General features: G+C 48.7%; 10 protein-coding genes across 10 annotated transcripts; 4 read left to right on the forward strand and 6 right to left on the reverse strand.

The window, feature by feature from the left end:
- Nucleotides 1-24: 24 nt before the first annotated feature.
- On the forward strand, nt 25-237 carry VFPPC_16941 (hypothetical protein; the record flags this gene model as incomplete). The annotated part of the gene is made up of 1 exon (XM_018294693.1): nt 25-237. One exon carries the CDS (start codon nt 25-27, stop codon nt 235-237), a length of 213 nt encoding a protein of 70 aa, XP_018136808.1.
- A 407-nt stretch (nt 238-644) lies between these two features.
- VFPPC_10922 (cytochrome P450 oxidoreductase) lies at nt 645-2312 on the reverse strand (the record flags this gene model as incomplete). Its single annotated transcript, XM_018289213.1, has 2 exons — nt 645-813; nt 877-2312. 2 exons carry the CDS (start codon nt 2310-2312, stop codon nt 645-647), a joined length of 1605 nt encoding a protein of 534 aa, XP_018136809.1.
- A 3431-nt stretch (nt 2313-5743) lies between these two features.
- Nucleotides 5744-7003, reverse strand: VFPPC_14851 (aristolochene synthase; the record flags this gene model as incomplete). Its single annotated transcript, XM_018292619.1, has 3 exons — nt 5744-6173; nt 6248-6521; nt 6652-7003. The coding sequence occupies 3 exons, from the start codon at nt 7001-7003 to the stop codon at nt 5744-5746; spliced, it is 1056 nt and encodes a 351-aa protein (XP_018136811.1).
- A 355-nt stretch (nt 7004-7358) lies between these two features.
- On the forward strand, nt 7359-8345 carry VFPPC_10924 (short chain dehydrogenase reductase family; the record flags this gene model as incomplete). The annotated part of the gene is made up of 2 exons (XM_018289215.1): nt 7359-7862; nt 7944-8345. The coding sequence occupies 2 exons, from the start codon at nt 7359-7361 to the stop codon at nt 8343-8345; spliced, it is 906 nt and encodes a 301-aa protein (XP_018136812.1).
- Nucleotides 8346-8491: 146 nt separating this feature from the next.
- Nucleotides 8492-10417, reverse strand: VFPPC_14852 (benzoate 4-monooxygenase cytochrome P450; the record flags this gene model as incomplete). Its single annotated transcript, XM_018292620.1, has 7 exons — nt 8492-8651; nt 8724-8884; nt 8955-9225; nt 9293-9418; nt 9472-10045; nt 10107-10326; nt 10394-10417. The coding sequence occupies 7 exons, from the start codon at nt 10415-10417 to the stop codon at nt 8492-8494; spliced, it is 1536 nt and encodes a 511-aa protein (XP_018136813.1).
- Nucleotides 10418-11094: 677 nt separating this feature from the next.
- On the reverse strand, nt 11095-12620 carry VFPPC_10925 (Cel5b endoglucanase; the record flags this gene model as incomplete). The annotated part of the gene is made up of 5 exons (XM_018289216.1): nt 11095-11508; nt 11572-12185; nt 12260-12374; nt 12430-12471; nt 12549-12620. 5 exons carry the CDS (start codon nt 12618-12620, stop codon nt 11095-11097), a joined length of 1257 nt encoding a protein of 418 aa, XP_018136814.1.
- Nucleotides 12621-15316: 2696 nt separating this feature from the next.
- On the forward strand, nt 15317-18042 carry VFPPC_10927 (alpha-ketoglutarate-dependent sulfonate dioxygenase; the record flags this gene model as incomplete). The annotated part of the gene is made up of 7 exons (XM_018289217.1): nt 15317-15869; nt 15930-16239; nt 16300-17153; nt 17248-17559; nt 17617-17792; nt 17852-17975; nt 18035-18042. 7 exons carry the CDS (start codon nt 15317-15319, stop codon nt 18040-18042), a joined length of 2337 nt encoding a protein of 778 aa, XP_018136815.1.
- A 207-nt stretch (nt 18043-18249) lies between these two features.
- Nucleotides 18250-19729, reverse strand: VFPPC_10928 (monooxygenase; the record flags this gene model as incomplete). The annotated part of the gene is made up of 3 exons (XM_018289218.1): nt 18250-18823; nt 18885-19203; nt 19267-19729. 3 exons carry the CDS (start codon nt 19727-19729, stop codon nt 18250-18252), a joined length of 1356 nt encoding a protein of 451 aa, XP_018136816.1.
- Nucleotides 19730-21620: 1891 nt separating this feature from the next.
- VFPPC_10929 (alkaline serine protease P32) lies at nt 21621-23043 on the reverse strand (the record flags this gene model as incomplete). Its single annotated transcript, XM_018289219.1, has 4 exons — nt 21621-21803; nt 21885-22397; nt 22503-22688; nt 22795-23043. The coding sequence occupies 4 exons, from the start codon at nt 23041-23043 to the stop codon at nt 21621-21623; spliced, it is 1131 nt and encodes a 376-aa protein (XP_018136817.1).
- A 1486-nt stretch (nt 23044-24529) lies between these two features.
- VFPPC_10930 (salicylate hydroxylase protein) lies at nt 24530-25795 on the forward strand (the record flags this gene model as incomplete). The annotated part of the gene is made up of 1 exon (XM_018289220.1): nt 24530-25795. The coding sequence occupies one exon, from the start codon at nt 24530-24532 to the stop codon at nt 25793-25795; it is 1266 nt and encodes a 421-aa protein (XP_018136818.1).
- Between the last annotated feature and the right edge of the window lie 194 nt (nt 25796-25989).

A 25989-nucleotide genomic window follows, 5' to 3' on the forward strand; every position in this document is an offset into this window, starting at 1 on the left:
GAAGGAAAATGCTACCAGCTCCGAATGGAATGGACATGTCGGTCTGGCCAAGCGGCTGAGTCGCCGCATTGGACATTTGCAGATGATTCTGGAGCACTAACTAACGACAGGATAGAGGGCGGAAACAAAGAGGGCATAGAGACCGACTCATGCTTAGGAGTAAACGGAGACATTTTGTATGAGAAGTCGGATACGCGGGCTTATTTCGGACTTTGGCGTATTATATGGATTTTGTAGATATTTTAGAACTACTCATTATCGTTGTGAAGTGAAGCGAGCAAACGACAATGTGTACAAGGAGGCTTGGGATTTCGCATCACAGTGACCCCGACACACTGTGACAGCCGTGAAGACTTGGGTCTGGACACTCTACTTTTAGATACTTCTAGACATTGGTTGGTACACTCAACGAAGAATCCATGCTCAGTGGGCATTGTGAAGATGTTGGCGGTCTTACATAGTTCAATAGAGCATATGTACCGCATCGTGTCTCGTCTTTACTGGGAAAGGGGGAAACTACGAGGCTGGCCCAAGGAGCAGCTATTTTCGATATTGAATATTTTCGCAAGCAGCCCCTGCGCAGGTAGCAGTAAAATTTGCAATGCTCTTTGCATCTTACTCTATTTTCTGGATACCCACGCCACTCATTCATTGATGAGAACCCGAATGCCCTGTGTCCCATCCCTCGGCGTAGGAACAAATCTATCGTAGTAGATTTCCACATCCTGCTCCGTAGTCTCGAACAACTCCAACCTGCTTCCCAAGCGCCGGAAGAGCAACCCGAGACACATGTACAACTCGGTATACGCAAGCCTGTTCCCTAGTTAGATGCACGGCCCAAGTGTCGGAAAGTGACATGAGTAGGGGGAGATGAACATACTGAATGCCGATACATTGGCGGCTTCCTCGAGAAAAGGACAGAGATATCCGTCCAACTCATGGTGTCTTTGACCATTATCGTCTAGCCATCGCTCCGGTCTAAAGGCGTGCGGGTCGGGGAATAACTCTGGGTTCGTGTGGATCAAGGTCGATGTCATGCCAACTGGTGTTCCCTTGGGTATGATGAATTCTGCAGCTGAATGGCCCCGGTTACCTGACGGCGTCGTCGTCGCCGATGGTTTGAAATAGAATGGCCCCGTGGGATTGATCCGCTGCAACCTTGTGCTGACGCCACATGACAAGCGCAAGCCCTCCGAGACGATGGCGCTGAGATACGGCAGCTGCTCCAGCTCATTGCAACTAATTCGCTTTGTGGAATCGGGCATCGCCGCAGCAAGTTCTTTCTGGAGCTTATGCAGAATACGGTTGTCATTGAGCACGTAGAACAGTGTGGCTGATAGCGTCCAGGCAGTCGTTTCGGTTCCGGCGCCCACGACGATCTGTCCTTCTTGCCAGAGCCTGGAAATGCTCTTCTCTTCATTGGGTAGGTTCCCCGTGAGCAGCTCGTGAAAGATGGTTCGACTGGAGCTGTCCTCCTTAGCTCCAGAAGCTATCTGGTCCTGTACCTGACGAATTTGACGACGAATGTCTTCCTGGAACTGGACATAGATGGCGGCTTCGGGGTTGATGCACATAACGATACTCTTGGGCAGCTTGTTCATCAGGGTAATGAGCCACGGAAACTGCTTTATCCACGGGCCCATGTCGCTGCCGGCGATGATAGCTCGGTGGAAATTGGGCTCAAACGTCGGCGAGTTGAGGAAGTCGTAGCTCTTGGCAAAGGCATACTCGGTCACAACATCCGTTGTCATGCAGCTGAAAGCCATTGTCATGGGAGCCGGTTTGTCTGCGCCAGCATACGTCTCGAGCTGGGAGACCAGTTTCTCGATCGCATTGTGAACAATTGGCTCCAGACGAGTGACCGCGGCCTTTGAGAAGAACTTGTTTAAAGCTCCGCGGCGCAGTCGATGAAGATCGTGGTCCGCCGTCCCAAAAACACTGTCCGGGATGCCAAACTGCGAGCTAAAGTAGGTGTATTTGTCTCGTTTCTTGCTTCCTCCGGCGTAGAGCTCGTTTATGAAGGCAGGATAGTTGATGTGAAGCTCGTCTGGACTGATGCGCACGATGGGACCGTAATGATCATGCATCTTCTGAATCTCAAAGGTGTATCGGCCACGCTGGATGGCATCGTAGTAGAATTCGTACCATACTGTCAGGGCAGCTATTTTGGGCCCCGGAAAGCCTGCCAGGGGGTGCGACAGAAGTCGATAGACGGATACTTTAAGTATGTAGAGCAGTACGACGATGACCAAGGACGTGATTGGGTTCTGCAAGATGAAGCCACCCGCATGTTTGATGATTGATGCCTCCATGTATGAAAGCTTGGTGGCCGGCATCAATTGTTCAGTTCTCTCGTCGTGGGCTGGTCGTCCCTACGCACTACGGCTCTGCAAAATTCAAGTGCAAACTGTTTCTAACTGCCGGGGATTTCGCACCGAATTGGGGTGACTAGTTAGTAAGAGCCAGTGTTATACTTGAGAAATCCACCATTGGCCATCAAGCAGAGCAAGGAGCCAGGAAAGGCAACGGAGACATGAGCCATCGACCTTGGACTCGAGGCTTTTACCTCGATATGGAACACTTTCCCATTGAGACATGGAGCTTTCCAACATAAATAAAATGGGGCGTTGGCTTTGACAGGGAGTATTCTCCATTAAGAAAACATAGCAGACAGCCCGAATTCCCCCAAGCGGGCTGATAAATGTATCCCGATCGGCTTTTCCCAATTCGGCTCCGTCCGACATCTACCCCGGATTGACACTCGGATATTCTGAGCCTTAGCTCTTGCTGATCGAAATGAGTACTGTAATGATAGGTTTTTTATTGCAAGGAAATTATTCCCAGTACCTATCCATAGTATCCTTCTATGTATCGTGTCGGTCTACCTGAGGCGAAACCGAACCATTAAATTTGGCTTCCACCACATTACATGCAGCCGACTCTGCTTTGCCCAGTCCAAGGTCTCCTCTAACAGCTCGAGGTCGTATTTCCAGAGTAATTTTGCTAAGATCAAGTTCATCTCCATGTAGGCAAAGCTGAGGGTATACAGTGTTAGCTCCAGTTGTTGAAAGAATAGCGTTGTTTTGTCGCCATATCACTTACTTCTGCCCCAAGCATCCACGGGGCCCCATGGAAAACGGTTGACTTGCCGCTTTCACATCCGTATTATCGGCATCCAACCAGCGCTCAGGCTTAAAGGCATAAGGATCCTCAAAGTAATCCTCACTATGGGTCAGTGTCCAGGCATGGGTTGAGACTTCGACCTGTTGCATGTCTGTCAGAACTTGCTTCAGATGAGATATTACAGAATGAAATATTATCTTACACCGCGCGGAACCCAATATTTTCCAACAAACATGCCAGGTGACGTCCTTGGAAATCCACCAGAGCCCGGTGCATAGATTCTGAGCCCTTCGTTAATGACGGCTTGCAAGTACGGAATTTGCCTTGCGCGGGCGGCGTTGATCTCTTCGTAGGACGAGAAATGGTCAACTATTTCAGCTTGCAGGCGTTTGTAGCATTCTGGGTTTTTGAGCAAGTAATAAGTAATCGCAGCCAAAGACGTGCCCGTAGTCTCTCCACCAGCAATACTGAGTATCGGGTTAGCCAGACCCGACGCAAAAAAATTTCAAAAACGGATGCGAAATGAGCAAACTCACGTCAAAGTCGAAACATGGGCTGTCATTTCCTCCCGTCCAATTTCCCCGTCTTCGTAACTTTTTACTATAGTAGATAGAAAGTCTTTGCGAGCAGACTTTTTCTCCAACCGTCTGCATTGCATGTTAGATAGGGCATTCCACCCGCCTTGTTATCTAGTATAAGGCACTTACTCTGCGACTTTTTGGCGACTAAACTGTGAGTTTTTGTTGCGAACTGCCAATGTAGAAGGGAATAGCAACTTGGCTAAAGTCACCACAAACGGCAGCCGTCGAAAATTGTCAATCACGGTAATAAAGTACAGGTGACTGACGATGATCACTGACCAGAAGTGCGGCTTGCCTGTCGTGAAGTTAGCCAAGCTGAAGCGCACCATGAGAAATGAGTATTCTTATTGACAAACCTGTTTTCACACTGTTGAATGATTGACCAAATGCCATCTCGCCCAGCGTATCAAATGCCACCATCTCGAACCATTTTGTCATGTTTATGCCCTTTTCCGTAGATCCCTTCTTTCCCACACAATCGACAAATTCGTCAACCGCATTTGCAATGATGTCTTCTTGCTCGTTTAAAGCCTTTGTAGCAAATGCAGCCGTGAGCATCTTTCGCATCTTTCCATGCCTGTGGGGATCTCTCTCGCTGCCGATGCACAAAGATTCGAACCCAGCGCCAAAAATGTCGTAGAACTCACTCTTGATTGCAACAGGCGCATTGTTGGTACGATGGCCGTAGATAGCTCTCCAAGACTCAACTGAGCCAAAATACAGTTCATTTGGAGAGATTCTCACCACCGGTCCTTGGGATCTTAGTAGGGTTATTGACAGAGTTCCTGATACTAAATACTCACCGTGCTTGCGAAGCTGTTCCTGTATTGCCAAATGCAATTGACCGCGCTGAGAGTGGTATATTCGCCAAATCTGCGCATATGTTAGATCTCAAGGTTTGCAGGTTCAGACCTACATACGATCTTACAAGACCAGATCTTCCCAGAAATGGCCCAGGGAAAGAAGACAGCTGGTGGAAGAAGACAGCTGGTGGAAGAAGACATTATATGTCGCCACAGTCGTGGCATAGAGAATTATCTGTCTTCACCGTTCAGCATTCACTTATTAGGAACGTCATTAGAATGAATCACAAACCGTAGTTACAGCAATGGCCAGGACGTTGACAGCAGTCAACTTCTCTACAATTGATTCAAATGCCGGTAGGCTCTCTAAAGCATACGAGACCCGACGGAATGCCATTTTGTCCTTTGCTCGTTATAACTCGCAGTGCTCTCAACATCAATTGGAACGGTTCGAAGCTTGCATAAAGACAAAGGCACACTGTCTGCATTTAGCGAATTTGGAACGCCCGATATTGGATTTTAAGGATTTAAGAGAGCATCCAGTCTGTCAGAACGAGCAGCGTATCGCTCATGTCACTGCTCATCCGCGTCTCAAACTGAGCTTGTGCGAATTCCTGGCTAGGCCATTAATGCACTAAATTCGCCCCATTTTAGACAGCAAGACCAATTCATAATCGCGGTTTCCATAAGCAGATGTGAATCGGTATTACCTGATCAAACGTTACATTAAACCCTCGGGGGCTGGCCGAATCGGGGAACAATCGACAACGCACCGACAATTGCCAGAGGTTGCAGCCGCTGCCATACTCAGTTGGACTCGCAAACTTTTGAGGAGACATAGTATATCTTGCATTTGGCAGTGTGTATACAGGTGATTTGACGATATTCGAGTATTCCACATTTTTTAAAAATACTGATGTAGGGGGGCAGCGATGTTGGAATAGAGCACAACAGTTTCATGTCAGACTAAATCTTACCGCTCCTATCAGTGAACCTTGTAGTAGCTGTGGAGCTAAGGCTACGAAGTCAGGGTTGAAAAATCATGTTTCGCTAATCATATATGCTCACATGAAATGCTTCTTTCTTGTCACTTGATAACCGTCGGAATCACAGGGTCAACAATGGATACATGTTATATGGTGACAGCAAACGAGTCTATTTGTATGATCGAGTTTACACGTCTTGATGAATATGATCAAAACCCAGGATAACAAAAAAAGCCTTATAGTAGAGCATCTATGCAGAGGCGGTGGGAGAATTGTAACGCGGCGTAGTAACACTCCACTGCTCATTCCCGCTGATCTGGTATTCCAGACCTTTGACATACTGCATCACATTGCCGCCTGGCTTGTAATTAAACTCCTTCTGCAGCTTCTCCACTAGGAAATCGTGCTGCAGCTCCCACTCACGGCACATGACCCAGAGAATACGCTTGCAAGCCGAGTACGGCAGCGAAGTCTCCTCAGAGAGAACCTGAACCGCAGAGCAGATGGCGGAGCCCTCTGGATGGCCGGTGAGGTACGCTTGGTACTCCTTCTCCCAGCTCATGATGTCGTTCAAGACGGAGAGGTGCTTGGCGCAGTTCTGTTCCACGGGGTGGACTGCGGCCAGTTCATCAGGGGTGAGATGGAGTTCCATTGAGAATCTTCCAAGAGCGCATAGCAAACTAGAAAGATTTCTTAGCATAACTAATCTTGAATGGGTACATGCGCAAGTAGACCATGGGATTAAGCTGCTTACGCTTTTCCGACATCCTTCTCACGATAAGTGAGATACTCTCCCATCTCCTGGATGGTCAGTCGAGCCTTGTCCGTCTGGGCCCTCATGAAAGTAAATGTTGGCTCAAGGACATCATCTGCAAGCTGCTTGTCAACCGCTCGCATACTCTCCCACAAGTCATACATGATCCACTCAGCAGGGACTGAACGATCTGGCAACACATCGCCACGAGCAATTGGCATGAGCTTGTCGTTGTAGGCGGAACCATCAACAAATGACATGTCCTCCAAAATATCTATGTTATAGTTATTGTGTTAGCCAGAGTCTTTCTTCCGATAAGACAAAAAGAATTGCACTCCATCAGGTGGCAACACAGGGCCTCCATCTCAAGGCAAGCCAAGCAGCAGCATGGATGTACGACTCACCATCAATCAAGAAAAGAATAGTGAGGAGCATGCAGGCATATTTAATACGATCACTCTTAGCCAGAGGAAAGTAGAGGCACGTAACACGGGAGAAGCCCGCACCGACAAACTTCTTCCTGTCCTTGGTCGTCTTGAATGGCCAATGCTCCAGAAAATAGCCATCAACCTCCTCTGTTGTTTGCGGCTCCAACGGGTGGCATTCGTGAACAAAACGAGAAGGAGCTGGCGTAAACACATTAATATCCTTAACGGAACCAGGCTCGTCAACGTCTCGGCGCTTCTTGGGATTGAGTAGCGAGTCCCCAGGGGAAGGAATCTCCGCTGTAGGGGAACTGAGAACTGATGGAGCCATATTGTCTTTGTTTTTCCAAGTTGCTGTGTGATGAAAGCATACGGAGAACCTGTTTAGCAAATAATGAATGTCTGTAATATTTATATAGAAACATACGGCTCGGAGCACCGAGCAGCAGCCCAATACACCTGTTAACGTATGTCGTCCAATTCGAAGGCATGTAGGGATGGTCCACAAAAGACCGGATTAACCTCTTTTAGGATGTCCCGATCTCATTATAGTAATAATTTGGAAGGCATTGTTCATAGTCCGTTGTTTATTTACTATGTACTATTCTTTGAAACATTCCCACTGCTGGCACTGTTACCGCGCCGTTGCCCATGGTCACTATTCCGACTTTCACAACCACTTAGCAATGACATCACTTAACCTGAAAGTAGGTGACATTCCCGACCTCTCAGGGAAACGAGTGATTATCACTGGTGCATCTTCAGGAATTGGCCTGGCAGCTGCCAACATCTTTGCACAGAAAGGAGCCTGGGTCCTCAATCTTGATATCAACCCACCGCCAGATGCCACCCGTAGCAGCGTAGAATACCGACACTGTGACATTTCTAATTGGAAAGGTCTCAAAGACGCATTTAAATACGCTGGAGGTATTGATATTGCTGTTTCAAATGCCGGAATCTCAGAGGAGACGGATTATTTCGTGGACACGTTTGATCCGTCTACCCAGGAGCTTCTGGAGCCTGAGTACCGCGTACTGGATGTCAATCTGAGGGCTGTGTTCAACTTCACCAAACTGGCTTTGAGCAACTTTCGCCAGAGGAAGCATCCGGGCAGCATCGTTATTACATCTAGTGCTACAGCATATGCTCCAGAGCAGTCCCTGCCAGTGTACAGCGCATCCAAACTAGCGGTAAGAGAAGAGCACAATGAGCTTACGATGAAGCCGACGTCTCCGAATATATAAATATTCTCTTACTAACAATGTGTACAGCTAATCGGTCTTGTCCGTTCACTGAGGTCCTCCGTTCGCCATGAGGGCATAACAGTAAACGCAATTGCCCCAGCTGCCACCATCACCAACCTGCTTCCTGGTCATTTAGCTGCCCCAATTATCGCAGCCGGACTTCCGGTGAGCACGTCGGAGTTTGTTGGCCTGGCCTTGGTATACTCCGCGACGGCCACCCAAACTGGGCTGGTAGAGCTGTACGGCAAAGACGCGCCTGGGTTGATGCAATCCGAGTCCAGGTGGAATGGACGGACGATCCTTACCCTGGGAGACCAATACACTGAGTTGGAGGGCACTATTGCAGCGTTGATAACGCAGTGGTTTGGGGAAATAAATACCAAGTTGACAGGCCTACAGCAGGCAGCCACTGATTTTCGCACACAATAGATGATGTAGAGAACTGAGAAATATACAAGTATTCGAAGATGTTGTGAGGCCAATTGGATATCCATAAATACTTTTAAATTGTGTTTAAAGTTGAAGCATTATTAACCCACTAACTGTTTTGCCTGCGAATCCGATATATGTAAGCCTTACTTCTGGTATGGGCGAACCTTGACCATCAACGGTGGCTTCTCCCACAGCGTGTGCATTCTCGACTCCTTCTGCCAGTCCAATTTCTCATCAGCGAGTTCCAAGTCATAACGATATATGACTTTGGCCATAATTGTCTGCAGCTCCATCCAACCAAGACTAGTTTGGGAGATAATAGTTAGTAAAGAAGTATTCAGCCCTCCCCTTCCTTCGGGGAAGGGAAGTACTCACGTTCTGCCCATACAGGCCCTAGTTCCGTGGGAAAACGGTTGACTGGCTTCAAGTTGGTCCTTTGGATTGGGTTCAAGCCATCTCTCTGGTCGAAATTCCCAAGGCTCTTCAAAATTTGAGGTGGCCATGCTCGCGGCGAATGGGCTAGTTGATACGGTAATCTAAGGTATAATGGCAATTAGAAACCGTAAAGGATCCCTCAATCTTAAGTTTGGGATTGACTCAACGTACTCCTTCAGGCACAAAATAGCCATCAATAGTGGCACCGCCGTTGGGAACTGTGCGAGGAAGGGCAAAAGGCAGCGGCGGGTAGATTCGCATAGCTTCCTGTGCTACAGCCTTGAGATATGGCAATGTGGCGGTTGTGGCAGCAGTAATATCTTCATACTTCTGGAACGACGATCTCACTTCTTCTTGTAACTGTTGCTGCATTTTGGGGTTCTTGGCGAGATAGTACGTCATGCATGCCAGCGTGGTGGCTGGCGTTTCGCTTCCTGCAATACTTTAAACAAGTCAGGTTTTTGCCTAGTTCTGGTTGCTGCGATTTGTCTCTAAGGGTCACTACGTACACAAAATCGGAAGAATGCGCGGCAATCTGGACATCGGATATGTTTGCTTCTTTGCGCGCTTCAATAATCTTGGTCAGGAAATCCGGGCGGTCAGAGTGTGAAGCAAGACGGCTGAATAGCAGGACTCTATGAGTCAGTAGGCTGGACAAATGCCCTTGAAGGGGCAATATTTATCTTACTTTTGGACTAGATCCATCGTGTGCCTTTGATGTGCTCGGTTCTCCGCCATCAGCTTCTTGATCATGCTAGAGAAGACGATCTGAAAGATGGTAGCCACGGCTGGGAATCGGCGAAAGCAATCGGCCAATGCTCCCAAACGAAGACTCTTTGTCACAATGGCAACCCAAAAGTGATGCTTCCCAGATTCTACACAACCAAAGTCTTGGCCAAACGCGAGACTGCCGATAATGTCAAAGGTGGTCAGATTGTACCACATGGTGAAGTCGGTGCCCTCATCATTTTGGCCAGTCTCCGCAAGCTTCTCCACGAAGCGGTCAACACATTCGGCAATGAGTGGCTCTTGGGATTTGATGGATCTGTCCGAGAAGGCGCTGCTGAGATATCGGCGCATCTCTGCATGGTTCTTGGGATCGCGCTCGCTCACAATAGACAATGCCTCTGCGGCGAAGTTTCCCCCGTCGTAAAATAGACTCTTGACGAAAACACCCGCGTCTTTGCGAACACCGTAAATGTCTCTCCATGAGCTAGCCGTGTTGAAACTGAGTTCATTTGGGGCAACCCGAACAATCGGTCCTTGACTAGGTGTCAGATGCATCCAAGTTTGGAGGTGTCGTAGAGCACAGAGATCGTATACCATATTTTTCATGTAATTCGAGTTGGCGATACGGCTGACGACCGCTCAAAAAGTTCCATGAATACAGAGTCTGTCCTTTTCTTGAGTTTTGGGTCCTGATTAAGTCATAGTAATTGGTAACACATACGTTGCTAAAGGATGCGGATAGAGGACCGGGGAACTTTCTCAATGGATGTACCGCCCAAAGAGCCACCTTGTAAACAATCCAGAGGGCTGTCACCTACAATTGTACATTAGGTATTTGTTTAATTTAATCCATGTTAGGAAAACAAGCCAAGCAATCTTACCAGGAAAAGGATCGCAAACTGCATGGCTGGAGTTCGCAATTCTGTATGGCCTCGAAGGTAGAGTGACGCTGAATTTCCAAGCCAAGTAGTACGTATTCTGAAATTTTGAAATCCAGACATGCATACAAAAAAAGTCAATTGAACAATCACTAGTTACAGGGTGCCAAAACGGCATTTTTCCAATCGGGCGACCCCGAAACGCACAGTGCGCCGGCAGATGATGATGCATTCAGACTATCCGACCGGACACTAGTAACCCGAAAAGCTTTATCGCAAGACGAGCAATCATATCGGCATGAAAACCCGGGCAGTTTCTAAGTTCGCGGCATCCACGATTGCGGCAAGACCATGTCGCTTTTACCATTATTAAGATCCGGAACAAGATGGGGGTGTTAGAGCTGCTCTCTACTTCTCGCGATTTCACCGACATTGTCGCATACTGCAACGCACTAGTCGTTCTCCAGCCCACTGGGCCAGGCAAAATTAGAAGAGCAGCACGTCGTTCTGACTGCTTGTTCCTGGGCAAGTAAGAATTTTGACAGGGGAAGATGGTTGGAGACATATAGGAGAGGTGTATTGTACATTAGGGTAAACTCCGCTGTTAAATCTCTTTCTTTTCTCTGCAAAGCGCCTTCGATCTTGTTGAAGTGGTTTTACGCTTCTTTCCCGCCACTCCAGAGAAATGTCGCACTATCTACTAATTAATGCAAGTACAAATGCAGTGCCGCTATGCTCGCTAAAAAGACGTAAAAGTGAGAAATTGCAATGTAACCAGCGCCGGAATCCTTCTCTGGCGCAGATTCATTTGAATTGGTATTGTTTTTTGTGCCAGAAGGCGCTGCTGACGGTGTCTTCTGAGTAGATTCCTCTGTTGAGGTTGACGACGGTGCAGAGGTAGTTGTAGGCGACGGTTTCGAGCTGGCGGCTTTTCCAAAGGGTGCAATGATGCATTGTTTCATTAATTTATTGTCGGTCCAGGAATTGCCAGACTTTGTAGGCGTCAAGGTTAGGACATAAGTGCTGTCAAAACCACCTGCGCCCCAGCCTACAAATCCAACAAGAACATCGTCATTCTTAGAGATAAACTCGTTTTGTTCACAGAATTTAGTCATGCACTTTGTCCATGTCAGTGTGAGAACAGTTGTGGTGTCTTTGGGCTTTATCCCACTGATACGTACAGATTGATCCATTGAAGCGCCGGATTCCGACACCATGCCCAGGCGTTTGTTCTTTCTCAACCACTCAGCAATGGTTTTAAAGCCCGCCACGTTGTTGGTGGTACACTCGGCGTGGGTGCCCGAGTTGTTAATGTCCAGGTATTTGTGTAGATCAAGTAACAAGTTGTCGGTCGAGCCATCTGGGTTCGTAATCGCAGCTAAGGCTTCCGCACTACCGGTCGATACAAACGTCTCGGCGCTGGCAAAGTTGGTTCCAGGAAGGAGGATGATCTGTGACGTGGCGCCGGCCTTTCGGATGGCTGTTACAGCGGCCTGGCAACTCTTTGCCCATAGCTTGATATCCAAATCATGAGGTTCGTTCATAAGGCCAAAAATGATTTTGTCGTTTTTGGCATAGTAAGTTGCGAGCTGCTTCCAAAGACCGGCGAAAACGTCGTCCGTAGGTCCCCCTTGTCCGACTATCCCGCCATCATATCTCGCGAAGTTGTGAAGGTCCAGCATGCAGTATGCGCCAGTGTCAAGACAGGCTTGTACTAGTTTGTCGAAGTTTCCAAAGTTGATCTTGTCAAGTCCACCCGATGCTTGTCCTGCTGTTATGTACTGCCATGTCATGGCTGTGAAGCGAGGCGGCCAGGTTAGCATATCTCAGCACGCCAAGGGATTTTCTGTCGGCCGATCGAATCCTTACATAGTCGGAATGTGTTCATGCCATCGTCGTCAACAAAGTGCTTCATCTGACCAGCTGAGTCGGCACCACCCAATGTTGCCAAGGGCACTTGGACATGGTCCGCGGGACAAGAGCCCTGTGTACAATCGTCAATAAGTCTGCGGTCTACGAGTCGGGCCGTCTCGCCTTACATCAATGTCGCAACCAAAGTCGACACCAGCCATGGCAACGCCCTACACCTCTTTGTTAGTTTGCATGTTCAAGTAGTATGGATTGAAGCGTAGGTTCCTGACGTCAGTACATCACATACCAAGTACTTCATTTTACCCATGACGCCCGCGGACGCCGCCAGCGCCGCCAAGAGCCATGATAGAGAGCGCATCTTTATAACGAGCGAATGATGTCGCTTGCCTCAAGCCTAAGAGCGGTAGCGAGCGCAAAGAGTCAAATCAATTATCGTAACGAGAGAATTCCTGCCGTGAATACGGGGGTAGGTCGTCGCTCAGCCCGCTGACAGGATAGAGAGAGCGTCAGGGTTTGCTGAAGCGCAGTCTAAACGGAGTGCATCATCGTCAGACAGGTTGAGTTAGGAAACGTTAAAGACGGTGCAATAGCCAGGAAAAGAGAACAAGGAAGCGAATCAAACCCCAAAAGCTTTTGCGAAAGAAAGGGATTCTGGCTCGGATATTTAATTGAGCCAGAAGTTGGAAAATACGGAGTTGGTGAATCAGCCTCGTGTTTTCTTTGGAGCTAGTGTCGGCCCTTCGTATTTTATAAATAACCCCGGACCACTCACTAGTCCTTCTGTCTCAATGTCTCTTTCAGGACCCATTCGATGCAAAACCCATCCGACAACTAGCGCTGGGCAACACAAATGACATACAATGGTGATGGGTTCCAATCACCGACAGCCAAGACCAAACGCCACGTCTGAACAGTGGGCCAAGGCGAAGGGCCCTTGCGCGACCAAGAGACGAGCAAATGTCGCAAATGGACAAAAAGCAACCTGGCCATGGCCAATGTCATGGTCCTTCACTGAGGGTTGGCCAGAAACAATACTTGTTGAGCTGCTGTTGCGGTGGGAGTTACGAGCTTCTACAGTTCCGTGAAGCAAGGCAACCTTAGCCTCGGAGCTGTTTCAGTTAAGGGTCAGACCCCAATCTACCACTGTGTTGCTGTTGAAGCTAGGTGCTCAGCAAGCCGGCTCACCAGATGTGATGAAAGAGAACGCACCCAAGCATCGGAGAGGATGGGACGTTTGAGACTACAGTCAGGATAGTTGCAATGGCAATCATCATGCGCATACACTGAGTACTTTGATCCAGAGTGTTAACCAAGTGGAATCTCTGCAATATACGTCAACCAGGCGGCTAATAAACATGCAAAAGACAAGTCACAGTTTAAGTAGCAATGCCTCCGTAAGAATACAGGGTTGCATTTTCACACATGAGCAGGCTGTGCTGGTGGGCAGTGGAGTGGAGTTTATTAGACAATCCGGCGAGGACCAGAAGGAACATTGACTAAACAGTCTGAGTCGAGAATGATGGCTCCTTTGTGGGGAACAGGTTCGTATTGCGCCAGAGCTGACAGTTGAAAGCCGCCCAGGATCCGAGTCTGTAGCAGGGGTATATTACTCCCTATGATATCTCTGACACGGACGACAAAGGCACGAGAATTGGTGTCATGTGGTGGTCGGGTTTCGTTGTCCTCCTCCAGGATGACATTTTATTGCAAGCCTCCCAAGACTCAGGAATGCATTTAACATCTGCGATGCTGCCCGAGGTTACAGGGTTGGGGAAACTAGTTGACAAGTCGAACAGAGGGTCGGCTGCCTAAGAGAGTAGCCTCACTTTAAGGGTTTCAACCAGTAGCGGGGTACCTGGAATTGAGCAGAAAAGACAGCAAGGTACGTTGATGCGCAGTGGGAGCGATGCAATCCTCCTAGGCGAGGGAAGCGGCTTGGCAAGGGTTTCGCTGCGAACACCGCATGGACCCTTCGTTTCTGGAACTCCAGAAGTCGACAGCCAAACTCTTGGCAGAGTCTGTCCATGCATTGAGAGATCTGGGGCTCTTGGCGAAAGGCGCCAGACGAGATTGAACCGTGCGTGTGTTGCCATGATGTCTGTTGGTTCCGCACCATTGTGGTCGTTGGGTCTGGTGTTGGACGTCAGCAACCAAACCATTGGCATTCCACCAGACCATTGAACTGCTCTGTATGTGGCTGTGTCAGGACCCTTGGAAGAGACCCTTATGATCGATGATGTCAGTGGGCTCTGTCCGTAACACGACAAGTTTGTTGGTTCAACGGCTGCGCAAATTCACAAGATCTGAAAGCTTTCAGCCGTCTGGTGGCTAAGCCCCTGGATCGACTGCTTCCTCCCAGGCAGTACACTAGACCGAACGTGAAATGGAGCTACTCGGCTTCTTTTATGCATGCAGCTTGTGCCTGCTTAGGCAGAGGCATTCCCGGATAGGTAGGTAGGTTGATCCAGGTTGTTCAGTTGGGCAATCTTGATGGCTTGACGCCATCTGGTGGTGTTGGTAAAGACAAAGATTCAAACTAATTCTTCCTGTTGATGGCGTGTTCTGGACCCAATTTTGCTCGACCCTCTGATTGACTGCTCGGTGTCAATCTTTTACCATGCCACTCAGGACTAACCAGTCTCCAAGTTGCGTTTGCCTGCTGACATCGGATGTTACGCATTCTGGCAGCATCGCTGGGGCTGACTCGGCTGAGCTGATGTCATCGCCACCAACTTAGCACGGAGACGATCGCATCTCATCACATCTTACTCTTCAACATCCAGTGGCTATTGATGGCATCAGCCACAGTTTGGCATCGCACTAAACCGCATCAAAGAAGCACGTGTAACCCTCTGTCAACCTTAATCACATTCAAAGATATATCAATCACCTCGGACGCGACCAGCTGCGGGGCCCTTGTATCCCGTATCACAAAGGGCCAGGCTCTTCGAAACAATGCGCCGCGCTCAGCAATATCTCAAAGAAGCTCGGCTTATTTAAACACGACTTGACGATTCCTCGATTCCAAGTAGACAACCCAACTCCTGATCAATCATGACCAACAAAGGCGACGGCGACGGCGTCGCACCACCAGCATACTCGGCCCACGAGAATGGTGGAGGCATGCAGTCAGCACCACCTGTGGATGTCGATATCACAGCTGCCTTCGCCCGTCTATCCCTAGAGTCGAATATCACCGAGAGAAAACTTACCGTTAACACCTGTCTCGCGCACTTGAAACTTCTTCACGCGATTCACAACTTAAAGGAGGAAGTGGGCTACACTGATGGGCTTTTTGGCCTGTATGACAGTCGTGCAACCGACGACGCAAGCAACTTGGACTTGGACACTGTCCACGTCGAAAAAGGCGTCAAACTCGAAGATGCTGATAAGATTAAACTCGCTCTGAGTAAAATTCGGGAAAAAAGATGGGCGCTGTTTGTCGCACGCGCCGTTGATCGATACGAGTCTTGGTGGAAGACTATACAAGGCCAAAATGTTCTTACAGAAGACATGATGGCAGATCCGGTCTCCGAGTTATTTGCCAATTTCCCACTCCTTTGTGAGAAGCCTCAGGGGCTTCGAGAAGATATGCTTCCGCCTCTAGGTACGCCCACAAGGGTCACGCACCGCCAAGTCTACGCAAGCTGACTGTTATTATGTCTAGATGTATTGATGGTGTTTCACTCTCATATGCTGAATCCTCGGTCTTTCCTTGAGGACTCCATAAGAAGCTCTATGAAAGGATTGTGGCAAGACGGCATGCCGTGGCCTCTGGTCAATGAAGCAATTGACACTGACTTTAACTATTCCACGTCTGATGCGTGCCGGAAACGTTGGACCCAAGCGACAGGCCGGATGTGGACCAATGCAGAAGATCCCATGACGAAAATCATCAATTGTCCTTACTGCCAGGTACCAAACCACATCCCGTGGACAACTTGCGGAACGAAGGAAAAGAGTGACAAAGAAGACGGGTATGTTATGATGCTGACCCTGTTAGTAATGTATTAAAGCAAGTGCTAACATTAGGGTAGCTTATCTGGACTGATCGGCACCGGGTACGGCGATGGAAAACTGAACTACCAGTGTGTAGCCTGCGAAGGTAATATTTGCAAGGAGGCTTTGTCTGTTCGCAAGTTTGTGCAGGACGCAGCACTTCTCCTCACTCGGTCAGTGCCCATGCCAGGAACCATTCTCGACCCTCAGAATGGCATGCCAGAGCCTGTACCCATCGGCGAGGCTGCCAAAGTATACCCAAGGACGTTTCCAAACCGAATGATTCAACTGGACCTCCGAATTCAAGTCCAAGAGATCTTCAATGCGTACAGAGATCCGACCATGGAGACTGTCAAGTCTCTTGTCGAGGAGGTCTTGCGCGACCCTACCAGACTAAGTCGCATCAACTCAATGCCAACTCGATGGAAGAATACCCGATATAGGATCCCTCCCAAGTCCAAGAATTGCGTCCGCAAGATGATGAGCCGGTACTGGGAGAACTTTTCGCCATTTGCCCTGGACTTGTGTGGTGCCGTGATGCGCCAGGGAGTCTTTGTCGACAAAATGGTCAAGCTGGACTGGCTTCATAGCCCGTCAGCACGAGAGACAATGGCGCGACTCATCAACAAATACGTCAACTTTATTACACTCATGCGGCGGTACCCGAAAGAAATTGCCGTTCCAACGCTAGATGTTGATCTTGCATGGCATACTCACCAATTAGTCCCGCATTCCTATTACTCTTACACGACAAGAGCCACAGCAAAATTCATTGACCACGATGACAAGATTGAAGAAACGAAACTAAACCAAGCATTCGAATGGACGTCCAAGACATACCAGCAGGACTTTCACGAGATGTACAGCGAATGCACTTGCTGGTACTGCGAAGGTAAGTACAAATTCCCAGCGTCTCGCATCCACTTCGGATAATTCCATCGAGGTTTAGTACCACTGAGCATGGCTAATACCACCTGTCGTAATAGCCACTCGTGCGTCACACATGTCTTCTGTCGGCTCCCTGTTTGGAACGTCCAAAGGCGACAAGTACGTCGAAGACTTTTACCAATCCGGAAGAGCTGGGCTATGCCCTCCAGATAATTCCGCCCACATCTCTGCACACAACGCCGTTCGCTCAATGAATGGATCAAAGGGAACGGTGATAGACTACCTTCGTTCTCGCCAGGACGAAAGACTTGAGCGCAACTATCAGAAAGCCGTTAAGCGAGCCGAGAAGAAGGGCCGCAAGCTTCCGCCGCGGGATGATTATTATAACCACTGGGGCTATGCCTACTTTAGTACGTTCCTATCACAATTGCCCATGCATCAACGAAGAGGCCTAACTTGGTATGCAGTGTATTCCCCTGCAGTGTATCCTTTGTATTTTGCCCCGGGAATGTATTACGGCTGGGATCCATGCTACACTAATGCTGGTGCCGGTGCTTGGGGCGGCTGTGCTGCGGGAAGTTGTGGTGGAGGAGGTGTAGCCACGGGAGCTTGCGGAAATGCTGGGGGATGCGGAGGTATTGGGGTGAGCTCAACCCAACTTTCAATCTCCGATATATCTTGCTAATCACTGTGTTCCATCAGGGTTGCGGATCGGGAACTGGAGGTTGTGGCGGCGCGGGAGGATGCGGCGGAGGAGGCGGTTGTGGAGGGGGTGGAGGATGTGGTGGTGGAGGAGGCGGCGGCTGCGGAGGAGGAGGTGGTGGCGGTAAGTGTTTTGCTATTTGTTCTGGTCCTCTATAATCTATTACTAACAGGCTATAATAGGTTGCTGATTGCCTGGGCCTTTGCGCGGTGTCGAAGGCCATGAGTGAACAAGGAGCCTGTCGATTTGTTGGCGAGGATGAGGGATTTCTCGTTGGACTGCCACGACTTATATCATGTGTCTGTTTAGAATTATATTCTGTTTGTTGTCTACAGTTTAGTTTGTACTTGTTTCAAATTGGCCTCCTCATCTGCGGTATACGGCATGCCTGCCGGGCTCACGGACATTCCATTTCGAGAGCTTCGAGAATGGTCTTGTCGGCGTCGAATCCGTAACACCAATCCCGTGTGACTTTATCTGATATGCCTCCTGGGCCACATCGCTCTGCTTGACCTGGCACAATCTGAGTAGTATGGCTAGCGACCGAGTTGGGATTGTAGGGTGGCAGCAATATATCTCGATCCGACTGACTCAGGGCTTCGTATAGCGCAACACGCTGTTCTCCGTCCTCTACGTGAAGTGTTTCACCAGCATACGAACTTGCCTTTTGTACTGCTAATACCCGTCTCATGCGAACTCTTTGGAAAACATGCATGACTTTGCAGAGGAGCTCCTGCGATTGAGACAACCCAGCCGACCTCGTCTCCACGTAATTGATCGCAGTAGACAGAGCTGTAGCATCTTCCACAGCAAGACTGACGCCCATTGACAGGAAATACACTGATGCATGTGCAGCATCACCTATTAATGTAAACCGACCCGATGAGTCAGTCCATTTGGGAAGAGGTGGAACCTCATAAGCAGGAAAATTGGCAATCTTGGGAGTCGACAGTTCCAAAAGTCTTTGCACACTGGCCAGTATCACGTCAGAGTCGCTCGTATCGCTCGAGTTGAGAATGGCTGAGAACTTACGGCTTGTCGAAGTCCCTAAACATCTCGCGGGAGGCTTGACGGTATTCCTCCAACGAAAACCGGCTGGTATCAATGATATCTCTATGGGACAGAACAATATTGAGAGTAGTTGCCCCTTTGATGAGATACGTCATGCAAGACTTGTGTGGCGCAACCCAAAAGTTTGAGCATCCAGAGTCCAAGTTAATTGCCTTGGCAATCAACGGGTCCCTTCTGATCTTGCTCATTTCTGCAGACAGCCTGAAGGCGGCCCATCCAGTCGGGCGACTACCAGGGTCAGATTCTCCCAACAACTGTTGTCGCGCGAATGAGTTTATGCCTAGTCAGTTAGCTGATGAACAAACCTCGCTGTTGACTTAGAGCAGTCTGGACGTGCACCTACCATCGGCGGCAACAACAAGGTCAGCTTCAAGTGTTTCACCTGTATCAAGTTCTACCGCACCACGTGGGAAGTCATACTGGATCACTTTGCTGCTGAGCTTTATCTGTGTCCCGGCTTTGACGGCGTGCTTGTGAAGTATCGAGTGCAACATCCCGCGATGGATTACAATGTACGGCGCACCGTACCGACGGTCCATCTGGCCGAGAGGTAGGGTGCCTATGAGTTTGCCATCTTTGTAATGCCAAATGTACATACACTCAGGCCGAATGGACTTGTCCATTAGATCGTTCTTCATGCCCCATTTAAACAAATACTTGATAGCTTGCGGAGTCATCTGTACTCCTGCGCCGAGTTCTGCTAATTCTGAGGCTGATTCCACCAATACAACCTGGTGGCTGCTCTGGGTCAACGCAATGGCAAGGGACAGCCCGGCGATGCCGGCGCCAACAATGATTACTTTCATAATTAAGCGCTCTTTTGCTTGCGATCAAAGGTATTTGTGCGGGAGAAAGGAAGTAGTCGGCCAAGTTTCCGAAGCGTGTGTGTAAGATGAAGATTGAAAAAGAAAAAAGCGCCTTACTCCGCATTCCTGCAACACATGGTTGGCCAAGGTAACATTGAACCAGACACGCTTTCCTAGCGAACTTTGTCGGGTTGCATTGGTTCAAACAAAGTTGTCAGATTTGCCTTCGTTTTTGTCGGGAAACAAGGCAGAATTCATTCTCGCAGTGCCCAGTCGTTGCCTGCGCTCTGCTTCCAATTGAGCACACTTGTTTTTGTAAGTTGTGCTTTCGGCCATTCTGTTTCTTCCCATGAGACCGCGCAAAAGTAAATCCTCTTCGGCGCCGATTTATCCTAACTTCTCAGTATGGCCTCAGAGCTCAGCATCCCTTGGCCTTGGAATGCTGTGCTGTGAGATGCGTAGTTGCTAGTTCCGCGGCTGCCATGGTATACGAACCTGTTTAAGCATACTTGGGACGATTTTGTGTGTCTTTCTGCAGTGCTGTTGCTAACAAAAGTACTTACCACGATGCTTGCATGTCGCTTAAACATGAACAATTTATAATTCTTAATTCGGCGTCTTTGATCGGCCACTTCTCACACATCCCCTACCGCTAAGGCATTCATAATATTTGCATGTCAGTCCATAAATTGCACAGCGTCCGTTGCAAGCGACACGGCTGGGAATGGTTTCGCGTCTCGTGGGCCGAAAAGTTTAACCTTGTCATCGTGGTTAGCCATGATACGTAACGAGGCGCCTGCAGCTTGCACAGTCGCTCTGTGGAAACAGAATAGACTAGCTTGGATATTACATAGCAGGAAGAGCAATCGGGTTTGACATCCCGGTAACATGGGAGGGACACTCTGGTTCTTATCCAGTTCTTCATTCTTTCTTTGGCAACACGGCCCCCAAGACACTTCACGAGAAGCTCATAATGACAATAAATATAACTGTGAGCTTTTTATGCGTCCTCGCTTGTACTGGCTTTGTAGTAAGTATGACCCTGGTTAAGGTAAGGTCACTACCGGGAAACGCCGCGGGAGACAAGTTATGGCATTTGAGGCAGTTGTCCGCAAATTTTGGAGATATAATATGGAATGGTAGAGTCTGTGTTCAATTTGGCAACAAAACAACATGTGGGGTTGGAAGGTCATGTAGGTTTAAATTGTGAGAATGGAACCTGCCATTTCGGAGCACAGGCGAGATGACATGCGCCGATTGAGATGTCTGCTTGACTTACCTGTTGCGGAAAGCGATAACTGGAGTGAACATTTGTGAACCTGCAGCAGCTCAAGTGAATCGTACAGTACCTCCCTATTGTTGCTGTACTCCACGGCTGCCGCCGGACCTACATGCCGGATTGTAATGGTTGTATGGCATAATACCTAGCCGAAGCGAATTCAAATTTCCTCCCGTAGTCGGAATAGGCTAGTTTCTATTTGCATTCCTGCTGATAAATCATTTTCAGGTTCCTATATCTACCAATGACGACGTTATGCTGGAGTAGGTACGAGTTGTACACATTTGCCTAATAAAAAATCACGGTTTAAGACTATATTAGACAACCTGGAGAACTAGACAACGACTGGGTGGCCATATATGCAGGAACGAGAGACTCTGAATTTATCCATAAATGAGCGGAACTATAGACAAACTAAATACATTGGCGTTCAACTCCCAGGGAGGCAGCGATGGCATACTCTCCTCGGCTCCGTTGTCTTCTACATGACCGCACACACTGTATGATTGGGTGAGTGGCTTGATCTTTAAGGGAAATATCACCTGCTGGTTCCGCCCAAGTCTACCTTTTATCTTACTGAATCATTGTTCTTCAACAAACAGAAGTGTTCCCCTATTCAACACTGGCACCGTTGTTGGCAAGAAGATTGACAGTGCCGGGGGGGAGTCCCGAAAGGCGGTCCTTGACGGCTAGTTTCTGGATATGACTGCAATTGTAGTCACCTCCAAGGCCGGCTAGATAGGCAGCTAGGCCGGCAACATGGGGAGAAGCCATGGAAGTACCGGAGAGTGTTCTCTGTACAAGCAGACAGTTAGTTTCATTGCCGTCAAATATCAAACGCCGCTAGCCACGAGTGGAATGGGTTTGAAATCTCACCTTGCCACCCATAATCCAGGTGGACAGAACGGCACTACCAGGAGCGAAGATATCGACGATAGCACCAAAGTTGGAGAACGGTGATCGGGCGTCTTCGGAGGTGGTAGCACCAACAGTGCAAGCAGAAGGCTCAGACGCAGGGGATTGGTTGGCAGCATCTGCATTCGAATTTCCAGCAGAGACGGAGAGGAAGATTCCAGAGCTGACCATGGCAGCGGCCGCCGCATTGACAGCATCGCTGCGGTCAAACCTCAAGCTTATGCTGGCGACAACGCCTTTGGGGCAGCTTCGCGTCTTAGCATCTTTAACAACGAGGTCCATGCCTGCAATTACTGTAGAAGCACTACCGGATCCGTCATCTTTTATGACCTTGACACCGTAAATATTGGTCTTCTTAGCAACACCGTACGACTTGCTACCAACTGTGCCGGCGCAATGAGTTCCATGACCATTGAGATCGCTGCCTTGGCCAGGAATAAAGCTCTTTATAAGCGTGGCGCGGCCCTCAAACTCCTACAAAACTGTCAGGAACTCTGTTGTGAAACTGAAACTGAAACTGTCAAAGACGTTGCGGTGCAGGATTGATACACATTCGGTCGCTGTGGATGGGAAACGTACGGGGTGGTTATCCTCTATACCAGTGTCAATAATGTAAGCACAGGTTCCAGCACCAGCACTGGCATCATATTTGTAGGTTGTGTTTCCTCTCCGGCGGTTGGAGATACGACCAAGTCCCCAGGGTGCTCCCTCCTGCTCAACAAAACCGTCGAGGTGCGCCACGGCATCTCTCTCTATATATTCAACCTAGATATGACATATTAGCAACAGTTACCGGTTTTCTGGTTATATTCCCAATGCATTCGCCTTTAACAGATGGCTAAGGTATAGCTAGTGGGAAAGAAGAGCTTACATCGGGACGAGCAAGAAGAGCTGCGCGTTCCTCCGCGGTGAGGTGACCCGCAAAGCCGGTAAAGACGTTTTCGTAGAAGAAATCAGCCTTAGTCTTTATAGAGCGTATCACATCATCTTCATCAATGTTCACGATGCCCTCCTTGAACTTGACAACGTACTTGTTGCCAATAGCATCCGGATCATCTGGAGTGCTGGTAGGGGCTGCCAGAATGGCTGGGAGAAAGGCAAGAATGATAGACAGCTTCATAATTATCGTTTTAGTATTAGCCTGGAGCCCAAAAGTTAAGATAGATACTAGATATAATGGGATGAAGCTCAGACGACAGAGAGATATAGGAGAGTGGTTTCGTTGTTACTAGGGAGAAACGAACTATTTGTACACGAAGTTTTCCCTATTCGCTGCATATGATATTGTTTAAGCCGAGAAACTCACTTATCGGAATAATTGGGTATTGTTACCTATTACCTTCTGGAAGGGGAAACTACTTGGGCAGTCTCGTAAGTTCAATTATTGTCGGCAGGCCCTCAGGTCAAGGCACCACGACCTAGTTTTCTCTGGCTTGGGCGCTTTGATAGCACGGATATCGCACCACAAATGGAATGTAGGAAATATGACTTGTCTGTAGCATCTTATCTCTAGGCAAGTCAAAGCACGGAGCAAAGACTACAGCATAGGCCGTGCCGTTTCCGCTTTGGACGAATGAGGAAGGACTGAATTGCCGAGCGTGTCACAGCGTTCTGCATGTTGGTGACTTCGGGTATTGGGGATTGGGTTTAGTGGAAATGCAGCGCATACCGAATGTGGATCTTGCTTAAGGATTTATTTACTCCTTCTTACTCTACATTCACAAGCACTGAACAAAGATGTGCAGGGTGTGCACATGGGTGGCTGCTGCTGCATGTTGGACGACCTCGAGTACGGCCAGCGAACTGCTTGGTAAAGGACTTGGCATTGTGACAGAGACTCAAATTTCCCCTCTTCTAGGATTTCTAGATGAATTCCCTGTTTGCCTTGGGCGGTGATGCGTGACTAATTATTGAGCCCTTGGGGGTCGGTCAAGCAGCATCATCCTTCAGGTGATGCATGTTGAAGTCGCCAAGCCCTATGGTGTCTTTTAAATCTCCGAGGGCTTCGGCCAGTGTGGTCATTGTTGATGTCCTTGAGAATGCAGAAATCGTCTCACGTACTAGGACCAATCCATCATTGTTTGGTGATAATGGAATACCATTGTAGCAATCTTTCAGATGGGTTACATGAAAGATTGTTTAAAGGACGTAGTGGGTTGTGGCACTGAAGACTACAGATACTGGAGTAATTCCAGTGGGGATCAAGAGTATTTCGACAAGTTAAATGTATCGCATACCGCGTTGTGTTCTAAGACGCGTGGAGATGTGTTAGTGCCTACTTAGACGTTGGCGAAATACTCTACCACAGACTCTAGCTCGGGACCGAGCAAACTCGTCAAGGGACCGACGCTATCAGCTCGGAACCCATCTGTTATACACTTGACCGTGACGGCCGTTTCGCTAGACGAGTGAACCAACATTTGAAAACTCCACTTGGGCAATCTTTTGATACATAAATACTAGGTTGAGATGCCCCTTGGAGCTGCACCGGCGTTTGTTTTACTCATATGACGGACTTTGACTCCTCTGTTGGGCAATTGTGAAGCCACACGCGTTCTAAACAGAGCAATACCCGACAAGACTGCGGAAAACAGCTTAACCTCGCCATGACCCCATATCATCCTAGAATAGCCATTCTGGGTGGTGGCCCTGGTGGCCTTACTCTTGGGCGGCTTCTCTACAAGAATGGCGTCCCCGTCACGATTTACGACCTAAGAGATAAGCCAACATGGGAAGATCTCAGCAAGCCCTGTGGGATGTTGGACTTGCACCAAGAATCCGGCATCTCTTCCCTGCGTGAGTGCGGACTATATGAGAAGTTTTTGCCGCTCACGGGAGAATGTGCTGAAGAGGCCAAGGTATATCATCATGATGGACGGCTCTTGCACCATGATTTTGGGGGATCAGAAGAAGGCGCCCGCCCTGAGATCTCCCGTCATGCATTAATACATCTCTTGGTGTCTAATATTCCGCCGGAAATGATCAAATGGAACCACAAAGCCATATCTGTGGACAGTTTAACTACTGCGTCTGGCAATACGGAAATGGTTGTCGACTTTGGGCCCAGGGGAAAAGAAACCTTTGACTTCGTAATCGGTGCGGACGGTGCATGGTCCAAAGTTCGATCGTTTTTAACGCCCACCATGCCATATTACGCTGGCATACAAATGATGACACTCGATTTGCCATCAGTCTCAACAAAATACCCTCAAATTGCCGACTTTCTAGGAAATGGAACCATGATGGCCCTCGGTTTTCGGAATGCTGTCTTGGCCCAGCGCGGCGCACAAGCATCCGCTCGAATCTATTTAGCCGTAAGCACATCGGATGAAGTATTTGGGGAGGTCACGGGTCTAAGAGGGAGAACTGCCAGAGAAGCAGTACAAACCCTGCTTAATGAGGACGGTTTATTTGCAGATTGGGCTCCAGCCTTTCGAGAACTTATCTCAGCAGCATGTGAGGCGGAGACAACGGAAAACTCAAACGACAAGTTAGACATAAAGCCTCTCTACATGCTACATGTCGGACAGTCGTGGGATACCAAGCCGGGAGCAACACTCGTCGGCGACGCTGCGCATTTAATGACGCCATTTGCTGGAGAAGGCGTGAATCTGGCCATGTGGGATTGCCAGGACCTTGCATTGGCTATTACTGAGGCAACTAGAGCTGGAAGCGCCAATGTAGCCGGCTTTCAGCAGTGTCTGCATCCACTGGTCAAAGAATTTGAAAAGAAGATGCTGACTCGTGCCCAAACAAAAGCAGAAGAGACTTGGGCAAACAAAAAGATGATGTTTGACAGCGATAACGGATCAGACAACATGGCGGAATTTTTCAGGAGTGCTGGGCTTGGCACACTGGTAGTGATAGAGTAGTTCTATACAGTGGTACGCGAGGAACGGTTGGAAGACCGGTGGTGCTGTACCAAATCTAGAACAGTTGTTTGACAGTAAAAGCACAGGTCTTTTGCAGAAAGAAGTAATTTCACAGCTTGTGTTAAAAGAAATATCTCTACCATCTATACATATCCTAAATTTGAAGACGGCGGCGCGTAAGGCGCCAGTAGCGT

Source organism: Pochonia chlamydosporia (genome assembly GCF_001653235.2).
Source record: "Pochonia chlamydosporia 170 chromosome Unknown PCv3seq00014, whole genome shotgun sequence".
Lineage (NCBI taxonomy): Eukaryota > Fungi > Ascomycota > Sordariomycetes > Hypocreales > Clavicipitaceae > Pochonia > Pochonia chlamydosporia.